This window comes from Bos taurus, chromosome 28 (assembly GCF_002263795.3).
Source record: "Bos taurus isolate L1 Dominette 01449 registration number 42190680 breed Hereford chromosome 28, ARS-UCD2.0, whole genome shotgun sequence".
NCBI lineage: Eukaryota > Metazoa > Chordata > Mammalia > Artiodactyla > Bovidae > Bos > Bos taurus.
This window is the reverse complement of record NC_037355.1, coordinates 26,128,667-26,156,036: the sequence shown is the minus strand read 5'-3', so window position 1 is coordinate 26,156,036 and position 27,370 is coordinate 26,128,667. Positions and strand designations below refer to the sequence as shown.

Below are 27,370 nucleotides of genomic sequence, written 5' to 3'. Positions count from 1 at the left end.
GCATGTGAGGAAGGAAAACTTCATTTTTTAATCACCTAATATCTGCCAGGCCTGATGTGCTAGTGACACAAGATGAATAACTCATTTCCTCCTGTTGAGAAATCAAGTTTCCTATGTCAGAGAGCTGGAGAGATTCCAGAGAAGAGAACTAAAATGAACAAAAGGATTTAAGGGAGATAGGCTGTAGGAGGATTCACTCACTCACTCAATCAACATTTACTGAGTGGCTATGATGTGGCAGACATACTGCTAAACACAGCCCTTATAATAGCATGTTCAGTCCTTATAACAACCACATGAGTTTGGCGTTATCCCCATTTCACAGATGAAGAACCTGAGGCTTCAAGGTTAAGCAACCTGCCTAAGGTGGTCTCCCTGTCTTAAATGGCAGCATCTGTTATTTTTTAGGCTTAATTTCCATGTAACAGAGCCTGGATTTGAACCTGGTCTCTCTTTCCTGGAAGCCTGTGCCTTCCAGACTGGAGGTCATAAGGGCTGGAAGGGGCAGCCTTCTAATTTGGGCAGGTAAGGCCCCTCCCCCTCCCTTCCTCACTAGCCCTCCCCTCCTACCAGCCCTCCCCCACCTCCCAAAACATAGAGGGCTCTGTCCCATCCAGACCTTGGATCCAATCCTGATCCTGAATAGAGAAGAAAAGGGCCACAGAGTGTGCCCGAGTTCAACATCATATGAGCTGTGATCTGATCCTGTTTGACTGCTGGGCTCCTAGCAGCTGGGGTCCTAGCCCCAACCCATGCCGCCTGGTGCTTGGTGCCAGGCTGCCTGCAGCTGACCACCTGCCACTTGTCTCCGCCACATGCTGACTCACCCATCCTGCCAGGACAGATGCTCTGCATCCCAGGCTCTCCTAGGACCTGGGTGACTAACTACAGTGCCTGTCTTGCTCTGTCTGCTAGAACAGGGATTCTTAATTGGGGTGGATCTTGTCCCTTAGGGAACAGATGGCAATATCTGAAGACATTTTTGACTGTTACTACTGGGAGGCCACTTCTGGTTTCTAATGGATAGAGGCCAGGGGTACCATTAAACACCCTACAATGTACAGGGAAGTTTCCTATGATAAACCATTATCCGACTCCGAATCTCAAAAGCATCAAGAGTGAGGAATCCAGCATGGACTAACAGGAGAAGTCCTGTCTCCAGGTTTCCCACACGCCTGTAGTCCTGCCTGTGCTCCTAGGTTGAGGCCCTGGTCCTCACTCTACCTATGGTTTGCCAACTTTGAGGATCTTCTATATGTTAGCCCATTCTCCCTCCACTCAAGACTTTGCTAGGACAAATGACAAGTCATTTATTGAGCAATTATTCTGTGCCTGACACTATGCAAACAATTTTACATACCTCCCAATGAATGAGCAAAGTAGCTACTATTATTATTATTCCCATTCCACAGATAGAAAAGCTGAGGCCCTGAGGGTATGTATTCATGGTCACAGAGTCATGCATTCCTGAGCTGGTCCTCAACGTGCTGGACTGCAGAACACTACTGTGGCATGAACACAGCCTGGCACGGCCTCTCAGGACCATGAGGCTCCCAAGAAGCCACACACATGGAGCGGAAATGACGGAGCAACCTCAGCATTAAGGAGTGCTGAAAGACAGAAACACGAGTAGCTCAAAAACTACCGAGAGAACTTGGTCAGTGACAGGTGTGATGGCCTATTAAGGGAAACTGAAATGAGGCAGCCTCTGCCCTTGGAGACTGATGTCAGAGAAAACAGGAAGCCCTTCTCCTGTGCAACCCCACAGTGGGGATACTGGCTTTACAGGGATGGTCCCTGCAAACTTCTGAGCAAAGCATCTGGATTTGGTGCCCTGGAAGCATGTCTGATGAACCATGCGTAGTGAAATGATGCTAAGAACCCTGTGTCTTAGCTCACTGAGCTTCACCACAACCCAGCTCTCATTTTACAGATCTGGAAACTGAGGCTTAGAAAGGACGTAAGTTACCTATGGTTCACGGCTGGCAAGGGATCCTGAGTTCCAGTCTAGCGCCCTTCCTGGAGCAGCCCACCACTGGCAGAGCTTTGAGAGGTGGCAGGCTTTACAGTTTTTAGAAAAAAATATATAAGTACTCAGATGGTGTCTTGTGAGGGCCGGTCATGCTCATCTCATCCCAGCTCTGCGTTCAGTGATGTCACATTGGCAGCTAGAAATCAACCACAGTAGGAGTATTCACACCACAGAAATTGGCAAAAGCTACGAAGCAGCCTCACCCTGACCCAAGAGCCAGCTGTTAACCATGTTCCAGCACACTGTGCCTCTGATCTGTCCCACGATGATGTCAGCCACAAGGCATCTCCAGACCTTTCCAGCTCAGGTTGATGATGAGCAACAGGTCCTGAGAGGAGTGAGCTAAAACCACACATACCACACTCTCTATTCCTGCACTCGTGGCAGACATTGCTAATCAATCACAGCAAGTCTTCCCCCAGCGAGCCTTGAAAGGCTTCATAATTTTTTCCAATGTGGCTACTATTAATCAGCAGAAGCTGGCACGTGAGATGAAATCCATTAGTCATCTTGGAACTAGAGCCATCTGGCGGGTGAGACACAGGAAATCAAGTAGGGAAACATGGGGATTATTTTCTGACTAATCAGGGAGGGCTGGGCTAGCCTTGAGGGGCAGCGGAGTAGAGAGGCTGGGTACCCTGGACTCCCCAGCCATACCTCATGCCAGGGGTAGGAACTAACATCAGTTACAGCCCTTTCTCCATCCAATTATCAAGACTGGCAGAGGGACTGGGAGATGTGAGCAGAAAAGGGACAGGAGCCAGTAAGATCCCCTCCAGTTTGGTTCATGTCCTGGTCCCAGGAGGTCCCCAGATGACCTACTGCTGCTACATCTGGAGCCACTGGAGGGCAACTTGAGTGGCCATCTTCCTGCAGACACCATGACGGGGCCTGGGGCCAGCTCTGATGGCTCCTGGACCCTTCTGCCCTTGGCAACAGCCCCCCTTCCCCACGGAGGTTGTCCCCCTTTCTTGACCTTGCTCCCCATCTTCTTTGGGAAGGGCCTGGGGACAGGCGGAGGTGGTGGGATGGGGGAGGCACATATTTCTGGATGTGTGTGGGAGGGGTGCCTGGGGAGCAGACTCTCCTTGTCTCCCTAACATTCGTTCTCCCTTCCTCCTTCCTACAGAACCCCGATTTTATTCTAGTCTCCATCCACTCTTCACACAGCCCCGTGTCTCCAGGGAAGCCAATCCCTGGACTGGCTGGGAATGGGTGAGGGTAAGTGTCTGGGATCAAGAACCCTCCAGAAGATGGCTCTGGTTGTGGGGTTGGTCAGTCTGTACAGTCAAAGAGGAAGCCCACAGCCAAGCATGCTGAGGGGTGGAACATCTTCTTCCACTACTGCAGCTCCCACCCCCACATACCCAGTGATGGGGAAGCAGCCCTGCGGCTCCAGGAAGTGGCCCTGAGGGCTGCGGGCTGGCAGGAGGCCACAGACAAGGAGGAGGAGGCTGGGTGTGGGGACCTGGCTTCAGGGGCTCTACCCAGGGGACAGAGGGCAGCATTAGCCCCTGCAGAATGGACAATGGCTCCGACCAAAGATGTCCACAGGCCACATCTGCGTCCTCTCCCCAGCACCATGACAGCTGTAATCCTGGGAGGATGAGAGAGCAAGGGCTGGTGTCCTGAACTGACCAAGCAATGAGCCTCAAAGGCTAAGTATTAAGCAGGACATGGCTGAGTTCTCTGGGTTATTTCTCTCACCCTCAGCAGAGGAAGGGGTTTGAGAGCAAAACTGAGTGCAGTATGAGGAGGGGGAAGACAACTGCATCTTTGTATACATGAGGGGTGTCCCCTGCATGCTCACAGGATGAGTGTTTATCATTATAAATACCTGCTCAGCACTGGCCGCCTATGGGCTGCTGTGCTGGACACCATGAAAGTCAGACACTGTCCCTGTTCCTGGGGGCTCCTCTAGCTCAGGAGGTGCCCCCCCACCCCCAAGTAACACCTGGACACTCTGTCTCTCCACTTGAGCATCTGACAACTCCTTCCTGCAGACAGAAACCAGGGGCCCCCCAGAGTCAGACTGCGGCTCTCCCCCTGATTTCAGGTGCTGGACGCTGACTTTCATCCAGATTAGAATCAGGTTTGCTTCAGGTCTTGGAGCGATGCTGTCCTCTCTCCCTTGAGGCCCCCACCTACCTGGGTCCCTACTCCCCAGTGAGCTCCTGCCTGGGGTGCCATGTGCCTGGACTTGGCTGTCCATAGACACATAGCCCTCTGTCCACTCAAGGCTCCTGTTTTACCTTTCCTTATTTGACCCACAAAACAGCCCTGAAAAGTTGCAGCAGGTACCAGCGGCCCCATTTTATGGGCGGGGGTCTGGGGTTCAGGCAGGAGAAGTGTTGCCCAGCGAACTTGGGTCTCCCCCTCTGGCTCCAGCCCCTGGGCAGCCCGCTCACCTGCAGACTTGCGCCAATGACCACTGACTGTCCGGGGAGGGGCAGTGGTCTTAACAAGACCCTTGACTGCCTCTCTCCTCCTATCCCCCTGCACTTGAGCCCTGAACTGGGGCTTTCTTAGTCCCTTTGCCTGTCATGTTGGTCCTGCAGGAGGACAAGCCACCGATGCATCACCCCTCTGACCCCAGACCTTCTTCCTGTCGCCAGATCTGGCCACAGTATCCGATGTTCCTGTGATAGGCCCTGCTCTGGGCAGCTCAAACATCACAGCTCTGCTGGCCAGGCCCCACCAGGCAACTGCTGGAGGAGGAGAGGGTTGGGTCGGTGAGGATTCGAGACCCTGGTCAGACCCACAATGGGACATTACCCGCTCCCCTCCCCGGAGACCCAGGAGAGGCCATGGGTTTCTTGGGTTTTGTCTTTACAACAAGGCCTGTAGCTTCCAAGGATGAACTTTTTTTATATTAAAGTCACAGTTATTGACAACCCTTTATGGGGCTGGTATCCTGAGTTTTGTCTCACCATGGTTATAAATACTAATATTTTAGTAAGGACTCAGCAACCTCCATCAAGAGCCAAGCATGTTTTACATCATCTCATCTACTCTTCACGACAGCCCTGCAAAGTGACACTACTATTATCCATAGCCATCAGAGGAGGAAACTGAGGCAGAGAGGTCACATCAGTGGCTTATGGTCATAGAGCCAGAGCCAGGGCAGCTCTGCCATGTCCTTAGTGGCAGAGCTGTGCATTACATCACAGATTAGCCTCCACAACCCTGACAAGCAGTTTCAGCTCTCATTGCTCCGTTTTACAGATGGGTCTCTTGAGGCACAGAGAAGTTAAATAATTTATCTCAGGTCACACAGCTGTTAAGAGGCTGGCATTTGGAATCAGTTATACCTTAAAGCTCTCCTTTTTGACCCCTATATTTATCGCTTAAGTGAAAGCAAATAAAAGTTAGTAAGACTTTGGTGGTGGGGCGAGAAAGATAGACTGCTGAGAATGAAAATCTGTAATAAGTCCTTTCTAGTCCCTTTGATGGAGAAGGAAATGGCTACCCACTCCAGTATTCTTGGCTGGGAAATCCCATGGACAGAGAAATCTGGCGGGCTACAGTCCATGAGGTCTCAAAAGAGTTGGACACGACTGAGAGACTAAACAACAACAGTCCCTCTGAGGATTGCATGGTCATTCAGACCACTCTCGTCTCTCTTAAAGTTGGGTCCTCAAGCACCCTCACTCAAGGCTGATTGTTAACCTCACCGAGACACTGCCTGTCTGAGCAGCAACTACAGGCAGCCACACACATACTCGGTCTCATAACTTCATTGTTACTTTATTTAGCAGCAGAGGGACAGAACCTTGACAACTTGCACTTTCCACTTATCCAACTGGGCTCCTGCCCAGAATCATGGGTAAGAGCATGGGCTCTGGAGCCAAACGGTCACAGGTTCAAATTCCAGCTTTGCTACTTGCTAGCTGTGTGACCTTCAGCAAGTTGCATAACCTCTCTGAGTCCCAGTGTCTTTTCCTATAAAATGGGGGTAATGATATTATCTGTGTGCCTAGTTGCTCAGTCATGTCTGACTCTTTGTGACTCCACGGACTATAGTTTGCCAGGCTCCTCTGTCCACAGGATTTTCCATGCAAGAGTATTGGAATGGGTAGCCATTCCATTCTCCAGGGGATCTTCCTGACTCAGAGATGGACCTTCATTGGCAGGTAGATTCTTTACTGTCTGAGCCACCAGGGAAGCCCAATCATATTATCTACGTTGTTGGATTTCAAGGAGTAAAGGAAAGAATACAGATAAAAATTTAACACTATTCCTGGCTTAGAGTAAGCATATATAGTAAATGATAGCTATGATAATTACTATGGTTATGAACTTGGAAAAAATGACCTCCTATCCCAGAAGGGTATGATGCCTTCCTCCATTCCAACCACAAGTATGGCTAACACAGAGAACTCTTCCCATGTTCCAGGCACTGTTCTTTTGTTTTATGGACATGACCGTATTCAGCTCTTAAAGGCATTATAAGATGGATACCTTTGTGAGCCTCATTTTGCAGATGAGAACACTGAGGCATAGAGAGGTAGTATCTCCTGTGTGGGGTCACGACTGGTGACCCAGGACCCAGGCTGTTAATTTCCATGCTGCTCTGCCTCCCAGATGAGCCCCTTGAAGCCCTGGAAACTGCAAAGAACAAACAGGCAGGGGTCAGGGTAAGCTGAGATAAGCAGAGCAGGATGGATGGGACTGGGCCACCATGTGAATGAAATAGTATGAAGTCACCAGTGTTGAACCCTCGGGATGAATTACGCATTTTCTTGCTTCCTTGGACACTTCCAGGTTGGGGTCAGAAGAAGAAGTCCTGAGTGAGGAAATCTCAGTATAGGTCTTGCTGATGGAGATTGCAGGCCCAACTCAGCAGACTGAGGCCAAGGGCAGGCATTGTTCTCTGGCCGCCAGTTTCCTGAGTGGCCTCCGGCACAGGGCAGAGGGGCTGGGCTGCTGGAGCACAGATGGGGGCAGCGAGGCCAGGGAATGGGGAGAGGTTTTCTATCAAGACATTCCCTGTGGTGTCAGGGTGGCAACCAGTCAGGGCTGGGGTGTCCATCAGATTCTGCTGGCTCTGACCTGTATTTTGATAAGGATCGAGAGCCCCACTTGAACTTATCACCCTTGTCTAACTCTGGCAAGAGGCCATGAGATCCTCCCACAAGCTCTGGACAGCTCTCCCAAGGAGAGTTACTTCCTGCCCCGCCCCCATCCCTCACCTTGGGTCTTTCCCAAGAAGTCAGCAGTTGTGCAAGCAATGCTCCTTCGTCACATCCAAAGGCACACAGAGTTCTTCAGCAGAGGTCACAGCATGTACATCGCAGCTCCACGGCATCTCCTCCAGGCAGTTGGCTTTGATTTACTACAACCCCAGAGTCCTACGCACAATTCTCTCAAAGTTCTTAAAATATTTGGTTAGCTATTGTTCTCATTTCTATGCAAGGATGCCATTTACATGTTTTTCTTTTTTGTCTTTTCTGTTAGACTCTAAGATTTCTGATCGGTGCAACCTTCAATCATTAGTCACTATTCTAAGAGAAGTTGAGGAAGATTAGATGCTGCCAACTCCAGAGCCTATGAGAAGCCAGATAGGTAATGAATGAATGAAGAAAGCCAGGTGTAGCCCAACAGGGAGTGGTAGAGACTGTGGCAAAGTGCCAAAGGCTTGCTTGTGCGCCTAAGATACAGTCACTGCCTATCAGTTCCAACTAAGTACTGCCAGGAGGGAATGCAGACACACCACTGTCAGATCTTGAAAATAAGCAAGAAAAGTTGCAATTGGATAATTCATGTAAAATCTTCTGATTTCTAAATGCTGATACTAATTAAAATAATTTTTTTTAAACTACTACTCTGCAAGCTAAACAAAGCTGCATTTGGTCTTCAAGCTGCTAATTCACAATTCATAACCTCTGGAAACCTTCCAGACCTGATGTGTTCCAATCCCACAGCCTAGAATATGTGCTCATATTGCTGAGAACAGGAATGGGTGGATGGGTGAGCCGATTGGCTGTCACTGAGCTAGAAGTCTGTGAAGAAACAGTGTCCTAATAGTATTTGCAAACCGAGCTTATGTTTGAGAGTCAGCTTTAATCAAGTGTGGAATTGTCTAGCTATACCAACTTCAAGCATGTTTACACTCATCTGCCTTTGCCTCCCTTCTCTTGCTGGGTGTGGAAGCCCAGAACCGGAGACTAGTACTGAACAAGTCCTAAGCCTCAGGGTGCCAGGTGAGTTAGAAAGCTAAGCTTTACTCAGGTTTGGAGGTAAAGCAGGGTTGTGTTGAACAGTGATTGAGATTAATTAACAATTAGTGAGATGCTTAATTGCCCTGTGTATCTACTTTTCTTAAATCTTACTTTAAATTGAACACAATTAAAAATATACACTGTGATGAATAATTAATAAATGTTAATGTTTGGTCAAAATTCAGAGTGTTTAACTTATAAAAATAGCATAACCAAGTGAAAAATCTGCTTGTCTCTATCTCTCAATTAACCATGTCCCAAGCACCTGTGCTACCTGCCTACGAGGTCATGGCTAAGGTGAGGATGTTTAACTGCGGGTCATTTGTTGTTGTTAGTTGGTAAGTCATGCCCAACTCTTTGTGACCCATGGACTGTAGCTCACTAGGCTCCTCTCTCCATGAGATTTTCCAGGCAAGAACACTGGAGTGGGTTGCCGTTTCCTCCTCCAGGGGATCTCCCCGACCCAGGGATCGAACCCTTGTCTCTTACATCTCCTGCATTGGCAGGCAGATTCTTTACCACTGAACCACCAGGGAAGTCCCTGTGGGCCATTTAGCTATAACGAAATATATAGTCTCAGGGACAGCAGACTGGCATTCTGGCATGGGCCTCTTCCATACCACCTGCCTGGATGGTACCAACAAACCTTCTGAACAGGATAACAGCTAGTGGGTGGCAGGTAGACTGGGCACTTCCTACTCACTATCTCTAATCCCCATAACAACAGTATATTTGCACACATTCTAATTTACCAGGTGAAAATTCCAGGGCTCAGTAAGGTTAAATAGATTTTCCAAGGTCAAATAGCTAATAAATGATGGAGGTAGGATTCTCTCCTGGGCCCATCAGACTGCAGAGTCCATTCTCTTTCCATACCAGCACACTCCCTAAGGAACTGGGCACACCCACTCTTCCTTACATGGAACAAAGTTGTTTAGTACCCAAGATTCTGCAGGGATGCACTGGCAGGGTTAAGGTGAAAGTCCAGATGTCAAACTCCTATTTGTAGTACCAGACTACTCTGGGATAGAAAAGACCTGGGATACAGACCACTACTGATCTATCCAGGGCCCAGGGCAGACATAACTAATCTATCTCTATGCTGCTTCTCATACTTTTGGCAGCCACAACCAGTCAATCACAGCTGGCTCCCGTGAACAAACATATTTGCCATCCTTGGCCAGGAAAGAACTCTCATAAATGGAGGATGTAGAAGCTCTAACCAGAGTCTTGTGGCAAGCAGAGATAGATGGAAACCACTATCTTTTGAACTGAAAGAGCCTAAACATGTGATAGGAGAAGAGGCAGAAGGAAGGAGAAAGGATGAAGCTGGGCTCTGTCTGTGGTCTTATATCCCAACCCAGACAGGCTGGGGGGCCAGCCTGGTTTGCACAGTGAGCTGGGTGACCTCATGGGTCTGTGTTGGGGCCGCGGGATGGCTGTGGTGAAGAGGGGCCGAGGAACTGGATACATCTGAGCTGAGAAGAGTGAAAACACTTTGGATCTCGCATTTGGCTTTGCTTTCTAAAAAGAGTTTGGTTTGTTTTTCTGGCATTTATTTATTGTTAAAACAGCTCTTTAGGAACATTAAAGGACATTTTGTGAAAGAAAAGCATCACCCCCCGAGCCCCCTGCTCGCACACAACTGTTTCCATTTTCCCTTCTTCCCTCTGATCCTCCTTCACATGCATACCTAGGCAGGGCTGAAACCAGCCAGCACGCAATAGGGAATTCCTGCTTCTTTCACTCAACACGACAAGGTAATCACATTCCCACATTCCTGCCGCCTTCCAAAAGACATCTTTTAAATGACTACACAATATACTGTGATTGGCCTAGAGTTGCTGGCTACTAGATCTGGAAATCTCTGTTTTTTATATTTTATGTTACAACTAATATCTTTGTGCATTTAGCATTTTTGATAACTTTTCTTAGGCTAAGGAAGCAAGACTACTGGGTTGATAGGAAACCTTGTGTGAATACCACTCTGACTTTCTGCCCTTGCTTTTGACCTCACATGTGTATAAACTCTTGAGAGTTTTCAAAGTGCTGTCCCTCAGCTGGGAGGTGGGGACGCCTATTCCAGGCCCCCCAGGGGAAAAGAGGCCTCGATGGAGTTCCTGCATGTATATAAGCCCTGCCTGCAGGGTTGGGGGTTGCACGTGGAGAGGGGGTGAGATGCGGAGCCCACAGGAAATGGGGACATGGTATCAAGGGGAGGGTGAAGCCTCTCTGGTGGCCACCAGTGTCCCCTCCTTATGGAATGTCGCTTCCCGACAGGAGGCCCTGCCTGACTTTTTAATTAAGAGAAGATGCTGTTTAGAGGGGGCGGCGGTGGGGGGTGGGAGTGGGGGGAGGCGGGGCCTGGGAGCCCAGGCTGTCTTATCAGGTGCTGATTCCCAGGGAAAAACAGCAGAGAAGTCTTTACCCACCATACACAGCCCCTCCACCCCGCCCCTGCAGCTGGGCAGCCTGAGGCCAGGGTTTCCATGGGGTGGGGTAGGGGGGCAGGCGGGCGTGAGAGCTCTCTTGGAAGGAAAGGCTGGGTGGTCTCCAAAGCTCTGGTCCCCTTCTGCCTGAGGCACCAGGAAAGCACAATAAACACAGGCTAAGCAGCTTCAGCCCCAGCTCAGCCCCATTCCCTGGCCCAGCCCCAGCCTGGCCCCTGCCCGGCCCTGTCCAGCTTCAGCTGCTGAGTCCACATTGGCTGAGAGCATCACTTCATTCCCCGAGAGAAGTCTGACAGTTTCACCCATCTAGTCCTCACTCCTCTCCCACTCAGCCCACTGGGGGCTCCAGGATTGGCTGGGTATGACTGGAGGCCACGACCTCACCTCCAGCCCACTGTTTCGGCCTGTGGTTCCACAGAGCTGCAGGGCTGCTGCCCCACACCCAGGGCTGGAGACCACCCTGGGCTCACACCAGCCCAGGAGAGTCCTAGCCAGCCCATAGTCAATGGTTACTTATGGAGCCCTCACTTTCTGTGTCAGGCACCGTCCTGAGCTGGTGCTGGGGGTACAGAGGCGAACAAGACAGAGTCCTGGGATGAGACCTTGGGCAAGTCAACTTCTGACTTCAGTGTCCCCCTGGATGCACGGGGGCACTGTGAGAATTAAGTGAGATCATATATGCGAAGTGCTTAAACCAGTACCCAATATACAGCAAGTGTATGTAAATGTTAGATTTTTACATTGTTATTATTCTTTCTAGTTGCAAGCGATAAGCAAACAAAAATCAGAAATAAATGAGAAAAATCCAGGCATTGGTAACTGCTGTAGAGAAGTTAAAATATGGTAACGTAATGAAGAGAGGATGGAATTCGAGAAAATGTGAAAATGCTTTAGCTTAGGTGGTGGAGGAAGGCCTTTTTGAGGAGATGAAACTGAAGTTGGAACTTCAAAAATGGGAAGGAGCCAGTGTGAGAGGGTCCAAATGATGATTATTTTAGATAAGCTACGTAGCAAGTGCAAAGGCCCTGGGGTGGGAACAAACTTGGGTGTCTAGGAAACAGAAAAAAAGGCCTTTGTAGTTAGGGCTGCCATGTCTAATTTGGTAGCCTTTAGTCATCTGTGGCCATTAAAATTAAATTAAATAAAGAACTCCGTTCTCAGTCTCACTAACCACATTTCAAGTATTCTATAGTCACGTGTAGCTGACGGCGACTGTATTGGATAGCACAGGTGTAAAATGTTTTCATCATTGTGGAAAATTCTATTAAGCATCTCTGCCCTAGAGCTTTGGGAGGGAAAAAAAAAAAAAAAAAAAGAGATGGTGACATGAGATGAGGCAGGAAAGACAAGCAGGGGCCAGACCCCAGAGGACCTTGGAGGTCAGAGGGAGGTGCTTGATGTTTGTCCTAAGTGCTCTGGGAAATCCTTAAGGTGTCCAGATTTCGGATTAGGGGTAGGGAGGCGCACCTGCTGATTCTCCCACTTCTGTGAACCTGAGGAATCCTCCAAGTCAGAGCTGAAGGGGAACAGACATGCTTGCTGAATCTGCCCAACCTCTAAGTTCTACACAGGAACAGTGCAGAGACTCCCTGGGAACTGGCCTTCCCCCGGGGGATGCGTGGCTCCCCCAGTGAAGGCAGAGGTGCTGCCGGCACGCAGCCCTCACTGTCAGTGCTTTGCATGAACTGCCTTGGCTGAACAGAATCCCTTTGTCCAAGGCCCCTCACGGTGGGCCTGCCCCCGAGCCCACTGAAGGGCCATCCCAGCGCCAGAGCTTCCTGGGGTGGGCTGGGCCTTCCTTGAGACTGCACTGCAGCTCAGCTTCTCCCTTTGCCCACTCCTGCTTCCTCCCTTTCCCTTCCCTTGTTTCAAAATCAGCTTCCCAGGGTACCCCATCGGCCTCAGCCCCTGAGCATCATATCATAGGAGCACAGCTGGTCCTTTCGCCCATTGGTGGGAGACAGTGGAGGAGTCAGCGCACAGTCGCTATGACGACAGCACTAAGTCAAGTACAGCTATGATCAGAAGGCAGCCACCTCGGAGTGAGGGTGGCCACCGGAGGGTCCCCAAAGGGTCCCCAGATGGGACATGTCCTGAAGTGTGAGGGATGATATTCACGGACTGCCCTCCTGTGCCGTGCAGTTTACGCACGTGGCCCTAGGGCCCCTCCCCAGGCCTCTAAGAGCGGCACTATAGCTCTCATCCTTCTGGGAGTAAAGCCCGGCCTTTGTGACACTCCACAGTGAGCCAGGTTTCCCACGGCTTCTAGATGCCAGGACTGGGATGTGAACCCCAATCTTGCTGATTCTGGAATCTATTCTTTTTGCTGTACTGCGCCGGGCAATGCAAACTTAGAAAGTCCTGAACTCAGGGATGTCATGAGTCAAAGCACACATTCGTGTTAGGCAATGTGGACACTTGGGGCTCATCTCGCCTTTGCTGTAATCAAGAACAAACATGAGCCTCTTCCCTCTACTTCCACTTCACCCAGAGAGACTTTACGGTATAGCTGCAGCTACCATCTAATGTCTTTGTCACTACTTTCCCAGGCTCTACAAATACTCCTTTGATGTGCTAACAGCCCCTAATGGAGACAGTGGTTAATAAATTATTCCGTGGAGGCCAGGATGGTCAATCCAGCTACTCTCCTGACCTCTGAGCTCCATTGGGAGCTGGCTGGGGGATGAAGGCATATCCCAGGCACTGGGGCAGAACAATTTGGGGAAGCTGAAATCCCCTGAAGGCAGTGCACAGTGGGCAAGGCCTGGAAAGAATCCAGGAACATTGTGACTTCAGCAGATGGAAAAAAAGAACAACCACCCATAAAAGAGTCACTTGGGGATGAGAGTGGTGACTGACCCTGGGGACAGGTCGAGGCTGCCTGGGAAGATGTCAGAAGACACCATCCTTATCACCAGGCCCTGGACATGACACCAGACTACACAGTTGGCTTCTGAAGAAACAGGCCCTCCCATGCTACTACGGTCAAAACGGCTGCAGGACTGGGGCCAGGGTTGGTGGGAGGGGGGCTAGGGCTAAGCCAGGATCAAAAAGAGATGTGCAAAAAAGAGAAACAATATCCTCTCCTCTTATTCGGAAAAAATTAGAATAGAAACCTGCCTACGTGAGGCAATAATCCCACAACCCTTCTCAAAGATGGGGCAGAAGGGCTGCCTAGCTCAGTCCCACCCGTGGTCTCCATGGGGGGATGGAGAGAAATGGTGAGTTAGCATTGTGACCCCAGTCCTCCTGAGCACCTGGTCAGGCGACCAGGGCATCTCTGCTAGCCCTCAGCTGCCCTCCTGGAGAAAGCAGGAAAGAGATTCAAGGGGAGCAAACACCCTTCTTCTCTCTGGTGGGACCAGGAACAGTGCTAAAGCCTGCATATGACTTTCTGGATGCTTAGGGTCAGGAAACTGTTCCTTGTAGGCACTGCAATTTAAGAACCTTTTAACATCTGAAACTCCAATACTTGGTCCACCTCATGCGAAGAGTTGACTCATTGGAAAAGACCCTGATGCTGGGAGGGGTTGGGGGCAGGAGGAGAAGGGGTCGGCAGAGGATGAGATGGCTAGATGGCATTACCGACTCAATGCACATGAGTTTGAGTGAACTCCAGGAGTTGGTGATGGACAAGGAGGCCTGGCGTGCTGCAATTCATGGGCTCGAAAAGAGTCGGAGACAACTGAGCGACTGAACTGAACTGAACATTCTAAGACATTTTAAAATTGGTGTGGGGACTTCCCTGATGGTCCAGTAGTTAAGAATCTGTGCTCCCAATGCAGAGGGCATGGGTTCAATCCCTTGTTGGGGAACTAAGATCCCATATGCCGCATGGCACAACTGAAAGAAAAAAAAATAATAATAATTGGTTTTAACATTTCTTTTTTGTTTTTTTTTTTGGGCCGGGGGGAGTGGAAATCTTAGTTCCCCAACCTGAGATCGAACCTAGGCTGTTGACAATGAAACACAGAATCCTAACCACTGGACTGCCAGCCAGGAAACTTCTCTTTGTTTTTGGCAAAGTTGTTGAGGCAGTTTGAGTCCATCTGAGCTGGAGGAGAATAAGGAGACGATCTGTCGGCATGGCTCAGGCAGAGCAGGGTAAAGGGACCTTGGGCGGCTGGGGACAAAGGCAATACAGGGTACCCCTTGGGGATGGTGTTGCAGGAGCAAATGTCATCTGGATGTAGTAGCCCTTGACTGGACAGACGTCAGCACTGCCCATGACGTGTAGGGACAAGGTGAGCTGAGGAGGAGGACATTGGAGGCGATAGTGGAGCCTTTCTTGCCTTAAGCTCCCCCCTGGTGCTGGCTCTTTCTTCTGAGGGAGATGCTTCATTCGGTTTTTATAAGAAGAGGAGGATTCCCTTCTGCTCCAATGAAACACCCTTGTCCATGTGCCTCCAGAAAGATACAACGGGAGTTTGGGGCAGGGGAGACAGGTGAGTCAGATGCCAGCCAAGTGAAACAGAAAATCAGCTCACAACTGGTGGGCTTTTTCCTCTTTCACTGCGGGGTTTTGCTTACACTCCCAGCGCCTTTTTTTTTTTTTTTGGCTGCACTGCACTCTTGTTGCTGTGCAAAGGCTTTCCCTAGTTGCGGAGCATGGGCTCTGGAGCACACAGGCTCAGGAGCTGCAGGGCATAGGCCTCTCTAGTTGTGACTGGCATGTGGGACCTTAGTTCCCTGACTAGGAATTGAATCAGTGTCCTCTGCATTGGAAGGCAGAGTCTCAACCACTGGACCACCAGAGAAGTCCCTCCAGCATTTCCTATAACACTGGGAGCCACTGTATATGAGATTTGGTAAAACAGACCAGGGTTCAAATGCCAGTGACTCTCAGTAGCTAGGGAGCCCCCCACAAGTTTCTTTTAATTTCTCGGGGCCTCAGTCTCCTTATTTACAAGTGGAGCTGATAGTAGCAATTTGCAATAGTTGGGACGGCAGGACATATGGAGGCAAGTGTCTCGCTGAATAAGCATTCGCTAAACGGCAGCTTTGTTTCTTGTTGCTTGGCCATCACATGCATTCAAGATGTCTGTTACAGGGTGGTTTTAGTTCAGTTCAGGCCACAGTTCGCTCACATGTTGTCAGGAACCTCAGCTGTACAGCTTCGTGATACTCTTTTGCCATCTATCCATCTTCTTGGCAACCTCTGCATTTTTCCTGCCCCCTCCCCCAGAGCCCCTTGCTTCAGCTGTTCCCAAGGGCTCCCTCACCTCCTGACTTAAAGAATTTGAGCAAATGATCCTAGAATCCATTGGGCCTACTCTCAGAACCCAGACAGGCTAGAAGGGGGAAAGAGGGTGGAGCCAGGGGGCTAGAAGGGCTGTGCTTCTCATCTGAGTTCCAAACACACTGGTGCTCAGAAGGCGCTCCCATTCCTGTGGGTCAGGATGCAGCCCCTGCAGGGGGAGGACCCCCTCCCCAGCAACAACCCCCACCCCCACCCCCACTGAGGACTTGAACTTTCTTTAAGTTCTTGGCTAGTTTTGTGGGGCCTGCCTGGTCGCTTTTACAGGTCACAGACGGGGAGGGTGGAGAGTGATTCGGGGCCTCTCCCCTGCCTTGGCTGGAGCACCCATCCCTCCCTCTCAGGGCTCCTAATCCCCTGCCTGCAAACGCCTGTCCTCCAGGGCTGAGATGCTGCAGAGCCTGAGGCTTATATACAGACCCATTATTTATTGGGAGGCTTAGGGCCAGGATGAGGTCGGAGCCACATTCTCTGCTGTCCTGGCTCTTCTCACCTGGGTTGTAAGCAGGGAGAGAAGGAGAGAGAGGGAGGCACAGGCACAGGATGGAGGAAGGGGCACTTGTGTGTTGGGGACCTACTGTGTGCCTGGTCCTGGGCGACTTCATTGAGCAGATCATAGTAGGTCACTTTTACCTGAAGTGCGTGCATGTGTGAGCAATGCAGACGTGTGTGTTTGGAGATAGGATGGTCAACAGCACAGCTCTTGATCAGGCCTGGGTCCAGCCTCCAGCCCTGACTCTCTTGGGATGATTTCATACACACACATTCCTCCACCTCTCAGAGCCTTAGTTTTCTCATTTGTAAAATGGGGATAAGACCATCTACTTCCTGGCGTTCTGAAGGAGCTGGAGTCAAGCCCCAAGCATGGGTCATTGTACACTGTTGGGCATACAGGAGATGGTAGCTGTTAGGAGAAGGAGGGAGAGGCTAGGACATAGGGTCGAGAGAGAGTGGAGACAATAGGAAAGGGGTGAGGAGGAGTGTCTGAGCAAGAGAATCCATCTGCTCGCCTGGGATTTGCCTGGCTTCAGTCTTGAGGTAGCTCCCTGCAGGTGAGCCCCTAAGGAGACCAGCAGCTCCCTCTGAGAAGCCCCAGCTAAGACTGATGGAGCGGGAATCAGCGTTCCAGGCAGCAGAGCTGCAGCCACTGCTCCCACCCCAAATGACTGCTCCCACCCCAAATGACTGCACAAATGACTACACAGAGGAGGGACACCTGGGGGTGGGGGTGGGGAATTTGGTCCCTTCTGGGGCTCCTTGCTGAGATTCAAAAAAAGCACCCTGTGTCTTTAAGGAGGCGCCTGTTGGGAGCGCAGGAGGGAGGAAGGTTAAGATGATTAGCTGGTGCTAACAAATTTAGGATGTGGAAGGAGTCTTTTTTTGGCTGTCCATCAAAGGAAGGATTGAATGTCCCTGAGGTTGGAGAGAGCAGAAGGAGGGGAGGAGAGGGCTGGGGGAGGGGAGCAAGAGGGTGTTGTGCTGACCGGCTGAGCCTTCTCCCTGGACAGGCTTTTCCCCCAGCAACTGGGGGTGTGTGGGAGTTGGGCAGGCTTGCAGGGCCATGCGCTGTCTGTCCAGACACTGGCCTTCCCATCTGCCTGTCTGTCATTGCCCCTCCCCCCTAGCCCCAACCCCAGCTCAGGTTATGTCCAAGCAGCTGGGCTGAAAAGTGATCCTGGAGGAAGAAGGCCCTTCCTGTTGATTAGGAACCAGGACACTCTTCCCCAACCCCCCTCAAACATGGCCAGACCCCCACCTCATCTAGGCTCCTTGTCCCGGGGCCACCCCAGCCCCTTGTCATCAAGGGCTGGACCACCCTTCATCTCAGTTCCCCTGTAACCAAAGGAAACCTGCACGGCCTCCCAGAGAGATCACAAGCCACTCACAAAAGCCTTCATAAAAGGTTATTTCCGGCACGAGCTGGAAGGAGGAGGGTATGGGAAGCATGCCACATCCAGGAATGCTTCATTCAGAACCAACTGGGCATGGGCTCCGGGCCAGGTCCTGTGGCGGGGACTGGGGAAACAGATAGCAAGGCTCCGTTCCTGTCCCTGGCTTAGCTCCTGTCCCCAGGAACGTGCGGTCCAGCAGGGGAAAGAGAGGAGAACAAAACAGCGAGCCAAAGGACACTTACAGACCCCCAGTCCCCAACCCTTTTGGTACCAGGGACCGATTTCATGGAAGACAATTCTTCCAGAGACTGGAAGCAGGGAGATTGTTTGGGGATGATTCAGGCACATTGCATTTATTGTCCACTTTATTTCTAATCTAATGCTGCCACTGATCTGACAGCAGGTATTGGTCCATGGCCCAGAGGTTGGAGACACCTAGTATAGACAGCAGTGGTGTTCAGAAGTCAGTGGACAGAAGGATGACCTGGAATCCCTATCTAAACCCTCAGAGGTCCTGATGCTGTAGGTCTGGTGTGGGCTCTGGGCACCTATCTGCATATTGAAGCAGAGTGGGTGATAATTGTGGAGGTGGATGTCAGAGTCAACGTGGAGGAAGGCTGAAATGGAAGGAGCAGGGATAACACTGAGAAAGCAAGTGGGTGCAGGAAGCGAAAAAGTTTTCCAGACTAAGTGGCCTGAAGCTGATTCCTGCTGGGGAGGGTGGGCAAGGCTGAGGGACAGGAAGGGGTGAAGGAGGCTTGCAGGTTGGGGAATGCCTTGGTTGGTGTGGCTGGAATGTAGAAAAAGACCAGGCTGAGCAAGAAGCAAAATCTTGGGAGCATCTCAGGGGGGTTTAATGTCTTCAGCAATGGAGATGCCGATTGGGTTTGCAGTTTTGAGAAACTGCTGCGAGGTGGAGAGGAGGGAGAAGATACCAAAATGGAAGAGAAGCAATTGGTAGCAAGCTTCGGCAAGGATCAGGAGGAGGACTAATGGGGAGAGTAAGTCCTCCCCCCATAGAGTGGGGTGGGGGCAGACAATGCCAAGGAAGCTGAGTCCCAGGTATAGGTCAAGATGCCTGCTGCCTTGGGGGCCAGGAGGTGTGGGGGTGGGTGAGGGACAGGGTGGAAGCAGTGATGATGATCAAGTTTCTGGTCTTGGTAGTCAGGGGTGAGATTTGCTTCTCCCTGAGGCTTGAGGACACAAGAGAAATGAGCTGGTTCAAGAGGAAAATGGGGAATGTCATTCTGGACCCAGTAACTCCAGGTAGAGAAGGAGGTGTACTTGAAACAGAAGTGAGGCCCAGGCAGGCGGGACACAGTTACAAGCTTCCCTCGGATCACTGACCTCACAACTCCAGAGTCTCTGGCATTTGAGTACAGGGCCTGTGACCCATGCCCTCTGCACCAGCCATGCTGAGTTGTCCGTCACTTCCGTTGCACACACAGCTTTCCATACCCCACGTGTTAGCATGTGCTGCTCCCAGCCTGGGCTGTCCTCTTCCCCTCCCAAAATCAAGCCCTACATCTCCTTTAAGACTGAGATCCAATGACACCCTCAGGGTTTGCTAGTCCCCCCCCCCCCTTTTTTTTGCTTCTGAATCTCCTTGGGTGCATTTTACATTCTGCACTTCATTTGTGGGCATCTGTCCTGGAGGATGGGGCTTACCTAGTGTCTCATACAGTAAAGAATCTGCCTGCAATGCAGGAGACTCAGGTTCAACCTGTGGGTCAGGAAGATCCTCTGGAGAAGGGAATGGCTACCCACTCCAGTGTTCTTGCCTAGAAAATCACATGGACAGAGGAGCCTGGCAGGCTACATGGGGTCACAAAGAGTCAGACACGACTGAGTGACTAACATATAACAACAACTCCTGGAGGATAAGGACCATTTCTTGTTCCAGTCTGTGACCCACTGAAAACCAGTCACAGAGCCTGGCCCAGAGCAAAGGATCAGCACCCCTGTACTGATAAATAAACCCAGGTTTCTTGATGCTAGGTACTTGAGTGAACTCTAGTACCTTTTTAGTGGATGGCAGCTCCTCTCTGGTAGATGCAGAAGGATGGTGAGAAAGTACATGGAAATGAGCAGACTGTCACCAACCCTGTCTCCACTTTCACCATCACAGTGAACCCTGGTTGACATTTACTCTGCCCGAGGTGCTGTGTCAGGTTGCTCAACATTCATTATTTCATTTAATCCTCATCAAAACCCACAGGGTAAGTCTCCTCATCATCCTCATTTTATAGATCAAAGCTGTCCAGCAGGGCATTCAGCAATGATGGAAATGATTCTGCAATGTGCAACACAGTTGCCACATAAGCACTTGAAATAAGGTTGGGCCTAGGAGATGGATTTTAAACTTTATTTAATTTTAATTAATGGAAGTGTAATTGGAAGAAAAGCTATGACAAACCTAGACAGCATATTAAAAAGCAGAGACATCACTTTGCTGACAAAGGTCCATATAGTCAAAGCCATGGTTTTTCCAGAAGTCATGTCCAGATGTGAGAGTTGGACTGTAAAGAAGGTTGAGTGTCAAAGAATTGATGCTTTTGAACTATGGTGTTAGAGAAGACTCTCAAAAGTCCCTTGGACTGCAAGGAGATCAAACCAGTCAATTCTAAAGGAAATCAGTCCTGAATATTCATTGGAAGGACTGATGCTGAAGCTGAAACTCCAATACTTTGGCCACCTGATGTGAAAGAGCTGACTCATTAGAAAAGACCCTAATGCTGGGAAGATTGAGGACAGGAGGAGGAGCCAACAGAGGATGAGATGGTTGGATGGCATCACTGACTCAATGGACTTAAGTTTGAGCAAACTCAGGGAGATAGTGGAAGACAGTGAAGCCTGGCAGTCCATGGGGTCGCAAAGAGTCAGACACAACTGATCGGCTGAACGACAAATCACACATGGCTACTGGCAGTCGTAATCGACATTTCAGTGTAAATGAAGACAGACTGAAGAGATTATGAAACTTGCCCAAGTGACAAAGGCAAGGAGGGATAAAGGCAAGACTTGCAACTGGGGTTGTCTGGCCCCAAACCCATGCTTTGAGCCACCAGGCTTTAACTCCATTTCCTTTTCTCACCCCCCAGACTGTGGGTGTGATGGGGAGGAGTTTAGCATCATCACACGAGCCCCCACGCAGGCTGGTGACCTCTGTGACCACCGGTTGAATCCCCTGACAGTTTATGCAGCATGACTGCCCTGTGTGAGACCCAGGGTTTCCCCAGGCCCCTCCTCTCCTGCTGTGACAGTGAGTGCTGGAGGAGATGATCCCACATCCTCCCACATCCTACGAGCCACGATTTCTTTGCAGGAGGCCTTTGGTCCCAGGCTCTGCAGCTGGAGAATATAAACAGTTTACTCTCACTGCGTTTCTGCAGCCCAGGCAACAGGGAAGATTTAACCTAGATTGTATCTGGCACTGACTTCCAACGTTTGCAGACCTGGGGCCTGTGAGGGCCACTGCTCTGGTGTAAATGCCACTGGCCAATCACTGTGGGCTTTGTCTGAACCCCCAGCATCTGGGTACCCTCTGCCTGCTGTGGCTGCTGAAGACAAGGGTGTAGAGACTGTGGGGCCAGCATTCGGCGTAGGGATAAAAGAGTGCCCAAAGGAGCATGGGCAGATGAGTGCTCAGGAGGTGGGGGTGAGGGAGAGAGTCCTTAGAGATGCAGTGACCTCAGGGGGCAGGTGTACAGAATACGAATGTCACGTGGGGGCTGGGTGTGAGAACACCGGGTTCTTGTCCCTGCTCTGTACAGAAGTCAGTCTGAACTTTTCAAAGAACCAGTATGATTAGGTCACAGCTCTGCTCAATACCCTTCTGTGGCTCCCCATTGCTCTCAAGATAAAGGCAAAAACCTTAATATGAACTTCGTCTCATGTCACTCTCTCCCCACAAGCTCCCTGCTCTGGCCACACAGCTCCTGTTCCTCATTCCCGCCTGCCTCCTTCCCATCTCAGGATCCTTGCACATGCTGGTTCCCTTGCCCGGAATGAAATGTTCTCCCACCCCTCTTTGCTTGGTTAATTTCTACTCCTCAAGGGTCACTTCCTCAGGGGAACCTTCCTGGACCTTCTTACCCTGAGAACTCTCCCCAGTTTGTCATGGAAGCCTATACTCTGGTAGGAGTGGTCACCCCTGCAATTGCACATCTGCTAGTGGGACTCATGGAGGTGCTTCCCTCACTAGACTGTAATTTCTGGGACTTGCTTTGCACGCCCTGGGGTCCCCAGCACCCTGCTAGGTCCTAGCGTGGAACAGGTGCTCTATGACACGAGTTGAATGCACGCATGCATGAATGAACAAAAGGATGCTACTGTGATTGTGTGCAAGGCAATTCTGTTCTCTGGGCTTGACACCTTAAAAATGATGGTTTGCAGAGTATGGACTCCATGCCAGGTGCTGGGAAGGGCACAGAGCTGGCTGTGCAGAGGGGAGATGGATATTTTAAAAGGCCATGATGACACAGTGGGATAAGGGTATGCTTGGAAGACCAGCAGGCTGTGAGGAAGCTTTTAGCAGAGGCATTTGATGTGGAGAGGGGCTGGGAACCAGGGAGGACTCCCTGGATCAGAATTACAACTAAGGTCCAATCCGAAGGGTAAGAGAGAGTTAACAGGCAAAGATGAAGAAAGTGTTCTCAGCAGAGGGCAGAGGAAGGGATGGGGGAGAACCCTCCTGAGACTGCAAGGCGGGCAGGGGACGAGATGGACTCAGGTGGGGCCAAGTTGGACTCTGACATGAAGGCAGTGGTGCCCCTGGGGTTTCTGGCAGGGACGACAGAGGACTGTCCTCCTGGGTAAAAGGAGAGGGCTGAATGGGGCAGAGTGTGGGGTCCCTCCAGCCCTGGGGCTCGGGGGGTTCGGAGCTAGATGAGGAAAGTTCCCTACTGCATTGCCAGCACAAGCCTCGAGGGACTGGTTTCCTCCGTGACGTCAACTTAAAGGTCACTCAGATCCCAGGTTTCCTCTCCAGAGCCATTTAGGGCTCTGTATTTTGTCCTTTCCCCTGGATCCCTTTGGGATCCTGTGACATTCCCAGCCTGGAGCACCTCGAGGGGTAACCGGTCCCTGAGCTCCCGAGTTACTGTGAGAAGCAGGACTTCCTGAATTTGTCCTAAATTTACCTTGCTCAAGTTTCAAAGGGGGCCCCTCATCCTAGCCAGGCGGGAGTCAGTGGAGAAGGAAGTGCGCCGGGAGCCGTGTGGTGGGAAGGGGAACTCAGGACATCTTTACTCTGGGGGCCCTTTGCATCACACCAGCCAACAAGCTGTGTTCCACAACTATACAGACAGGCCCGTCTCTCCCTCCTCCCAAACCCAGCCCCTCTCTGCACCTGATAAACCCGGGCATGAACTGATGAACTGGAAGTGAAACCAGGCCATTCAACCAACTCCTCACTCCAGTCAACAGATGCCACAGCTGGGGGTGTGAAAATGATAAGATCCTTAAGTAGCCGGCGCCTTCAACGCCACTGACTGTCCCTCCAGTCTCTTCTTCCAGGTCTGCTGCCGTGCCTCCAGGAACCCGGCACTTAGGGCTTCAGCCACGCTCCAGCCCCACGCCCCACACAACCCAGTGCTCCAGCTGAAAAGCTGTGCGTCCTGCCTTGCTTCTCCGTCTCCCCTCAGTGCAGACGGCCCAGCAGCAAGGCCTGCCAATGTCAACTCCAAAACACAGCCCAGGCCTCTCCTCTTCTCCTATATCCTCTGTTACCACCGCCTCTCACCTGGACCCCACAGTAGGCTCTTCTCTCCCTACCTGAATAGTACATGAAGTGTGCGGCTTCATGAATAGTACATGAAGTGTGCGGCTCCCCGTTTAAAACTTTTGGTTCACCAGTGATGAAATTTACAAACCCCACAGGCCAGAGCTGTGCCCTTCTGGAGGCATGACCTCCCTCCTTTTCACCAGCTCCACCAGGCGGCTCCACCCTTTCTCTTCAGACACTGAGCTCATTTTTACCTCAGGGCCTTTGCATGTGCTATTCCTACTGACTGGAATGCTCACACCCCATCCTCTGAACTAATTAATCAATCAATTGGGGATCTTCCTGATCCCCAATTAATCAATCAATTGGGGATCCTGAGAGTGACTCAGTGCAGATCTGAAGACTTTATGAAGGTTGTATGAGTGCCTGGTGCTCTGCGTATAGCAGGGCCTCAGTGGAGATTTCTGTATTTGCTGTGGATAACAGACAGATGTTCAAACATAGTCCTTTGGAAGGACTGGTCTCAGGGCAGTGGTGTTTCAGAAACTCAGGAGGAGAGGCAATATGGGCAGTCAAAAGAGTCCCAGGTGGGGCTTCAGGAGAGCTGAAGAGCAGCATGTAGTAGGCACCTCCTGGTGCCAGGCACTGTGCCCAAAGATTTACCTACATCTCCTTAGTGCCCACAACAGTACAATGAGACAGATGCTTCATTATCCCCATTTTACAGATGAGAAAGCTGAGGCTCAGAGAGGTTAAGTCACTTGCCCGTTGTAACACAGTCAAATCCTGGAACTCAGCCAGCACACAATCCTGCCAGATGCCTCCACACACGGCTGAAGAAGCCTCTTGCTCTGTGTTTTAGACTCTGTCTATAAATCCAAAGTTCAAACTAAAACCTGTCTTGGCCTGTCCAGCTCTGACACAAGTTGGGGAGGGACAAGAGCAAGACATGTGGCCCTGGCAACATGAGGAAGGGGCTGATTGGATGCCCTGGAGTAGGAACACACCCTGCCTGCCCAGGACTTAGTGGGTAGAGTGCCTAAGGGTAGCCAGTCCACAGGGCCCTGGTCTCCTGTGCTGGTGGATGACAAAGACCAGATTGCGTGGGAATACAGAAGGGCTGGGGGACCTTGGAGCTTCCCAAGACTAAGAGAGTGACTTACATCACAGGGGATGTTATGGTGGGCAAATGCTGTGAGTAAGCTAGCCCTACTACAGCTGTTAGAATGAGCATCAGAAATGGGCCCAAGCCTGAGCTTCCTTTGGACAATAAAAATAACATTCCTTCTCTGTATCTTCCTTTTCTTTCTTCAGAATCTTTGAGTCTGTTGTTCTACAGAAACATGATCCTACTGCCCTGGCTGTCCACCCTACAGGGGGCTGGGCAGACAGGATGCGGAAGAAGTGAGAGTCAAGGCTGATGTCTAACTCTCAAAGGACTTACTGCCCACCACAGAACCAAGAAGGGTGAGTGAGACATGCCCAGGGGAGGAGTCGAGAAGACTGGACCTGACTTCATCCCTGGAAATAGTCGTGCGGGGGGGTGGTGGCTTCAGGGGCCAATCAGCTTTAGGGACATGACATCATCGTTTATTCTGGCAGGAAGGACAGACTGTCAAATGGACAGATGAATCCGGAACTAGCTGCCCATCTTGGTGGGAGCTCCTGGCCTCAGGATGCATCACAGTGTTGGCCAACACTGGCCACTGGGCTATTTACATTCCTCTGTCTTGCCTCAGTTTCCGTAAAAGTCCACCTTTCCTGTGGCCCCAGGAGTGCCTCTGGGGACTCATTTGGAGGAAAAGACACTGAGAACCTGGCCGTGCCCATCTAACTGTGCAGGTTGAGGCAAGTTCCTTTTTTCCCCTTCAGTTCAGTTCAGTCGCTCAGTCATGTCCGACTCTTTGCGACCCCATGACCCACAGCACGCCAGGCCTCCCTGTCCATCACCAACTCCCGGAGTTCACTCAAACTCATGTTCATCGAGTTGGTGATGCCATCCAGCCATCTCATCCTCTGTCGTCCCCTTTTCTTCCTGCCCCCAATCCCTCCCAACATCAGAGTCTTTTCCAATGAGTCAACTCTTCATATGAGGTGGCCAAAGTACTGGAGTTATTTTTCCCAATTATAAAAATAAGCAGATTGGAGGACAGTGGTGTATTCTGTATCCTGCTTCTAGAGCATCCAGGTATCTGGAGGGGTCACCAGTGGGACACCCCAGTCCCACCTGCGGGGCTCTGCTCCTATGTTCAGTTCAGTCGCTCAGTCATGTGCAAGTCTTCGAGACCCCATGAATTGCAGAACGCCAGGCCTCCCTTTCCATCACCAACTCCCGGAGTTCACTCAGACTCACATCCATCGAGTCAGTGATGCCATCCAGCCATCTCATCCTCTGTCGTCCCCTTCTCCTCTCGCCCACAATCCCTCCCAGTATCAGTCTTTTCCAATGAGTCAACTCTTCACATGAGGTGGCCAAAGTACTGGACTTTCAGCTTTAGCATCATTCCTTCCAAAGAAATCCCAGGACTGATCTCCTTCAGAATGGACTGGTTGGATCTCCTTGTAGTCCAAGGGACTGTCAAGAGTCTTCTCCAACATCACAGTTCAAAAGCATCAATTCTTCAGCGCTCAGCCTTCTTCACAGTCCAACTCTCACATCCATACATGACCACAGGAAAAACCATAGCCTTGACTAGACGGACCCTTGTTGGCAAAGTAATGTCTCTGCTTTTGAATATGCTATCTAGGTTGGTCATAACTTTCCTTCCAAGGAGTAAGCGTCTTTTCATTTCATGGCTGCAGTCACCATCTGCAGTGATTTTGGAGCCCCCAAAAATAGAGTCTGACACTGTTTCCACTATTTCCCCTTGTATTTCCCATGAAGCGATGGGACCGGATGCCATGATCTTCGTTTTCTGAATGTTGAGCTTTAAGCCAACTTTTTCACTCTCCTCTTTCACTTTCATCAAGAGGCTTTTTAGTTCCTCTTCACTTTTTGCCATAAGGGTGGTGTCATCTGCATATCTGAGATTATTGATATTTCTCCCGGCAATCTTGATTCCAGCTTGTGTTTCTTCCAGTCCAGCGTTTCTCATGATGTACTCTGCATAGAAGTTAAATAAGCAGGGTGACAATATACAGCCTTGACGTATTTTCCTATTTGGAACCAGTCTGTTGTTCCATGTCCAGTTCTAACTGTTGCTTCCTGACCTGCATACAGATTTCTCAAGAGGCAGGTCAGGTGCTCTGGTATTCCCATCTCTTTCAGAATTTTCCACAGTTTATTGTGATCCACACAGTCAAAGGCTTTGGCATAGTCAATAAAGCACAAATAGATGCTTTTTCCATGATCCAGCGGATGTTGGCAATTTGATCTCTGGTTCCTCTGCCTTTTCTAAAACCAGCTTGAACATCAAGAAGTTCACGGTTCACATATTGCTGAAGCCTGGCTTGGAGAATTTTGAGCATTATTTTACTAGCATGTGAGATGAGTGCAATTGTGCGGTAGTTTGAGAATTCTTTGGCATTGCCTTTCTTTGGGATTGGGATGAAAACTGACCTTTTCCAGTCCTGTGGCCACTGCTGAGTTTTCCATATTTGCTGGCATATTGAGTGCAGCACTTTCACAGCATCATCTTTCAGGATTTGAAATGGCTCAACTGGAATTCCATCACCTCCACTAGCTTTGTTCGTAGTGATGCTTTCTAAGGCCCATTTGACTTCACATTCCAGGATGTCTGGCTCTAGGTGAGTGATCACACCCTCGTGATTATCTGGGTTGTGAAAATCTTTT

At 50.5% G+C, this 27,370-nt stretch overlaps 1 protein-coding gene across 1 annotated transcript in view; it reads right to left on the bottom strand.

The window, feature by feature from the left end:
• The window catches only part of COL13A1 (collagen type XIII alpha 1 chain), a 152,386-nt gene that overhangs the window by 92,015 nt on the left and 33,001 nt on the right, over positions 1-27,370 (bottom strand). The window contains 1 exon segment of the mRNA NM_001105433.1: positions 10,532-10,539. Within this exon segment, the coding sequence (NP_001098903.1) occupies positions 10,532-10,539 (8 nt within the window).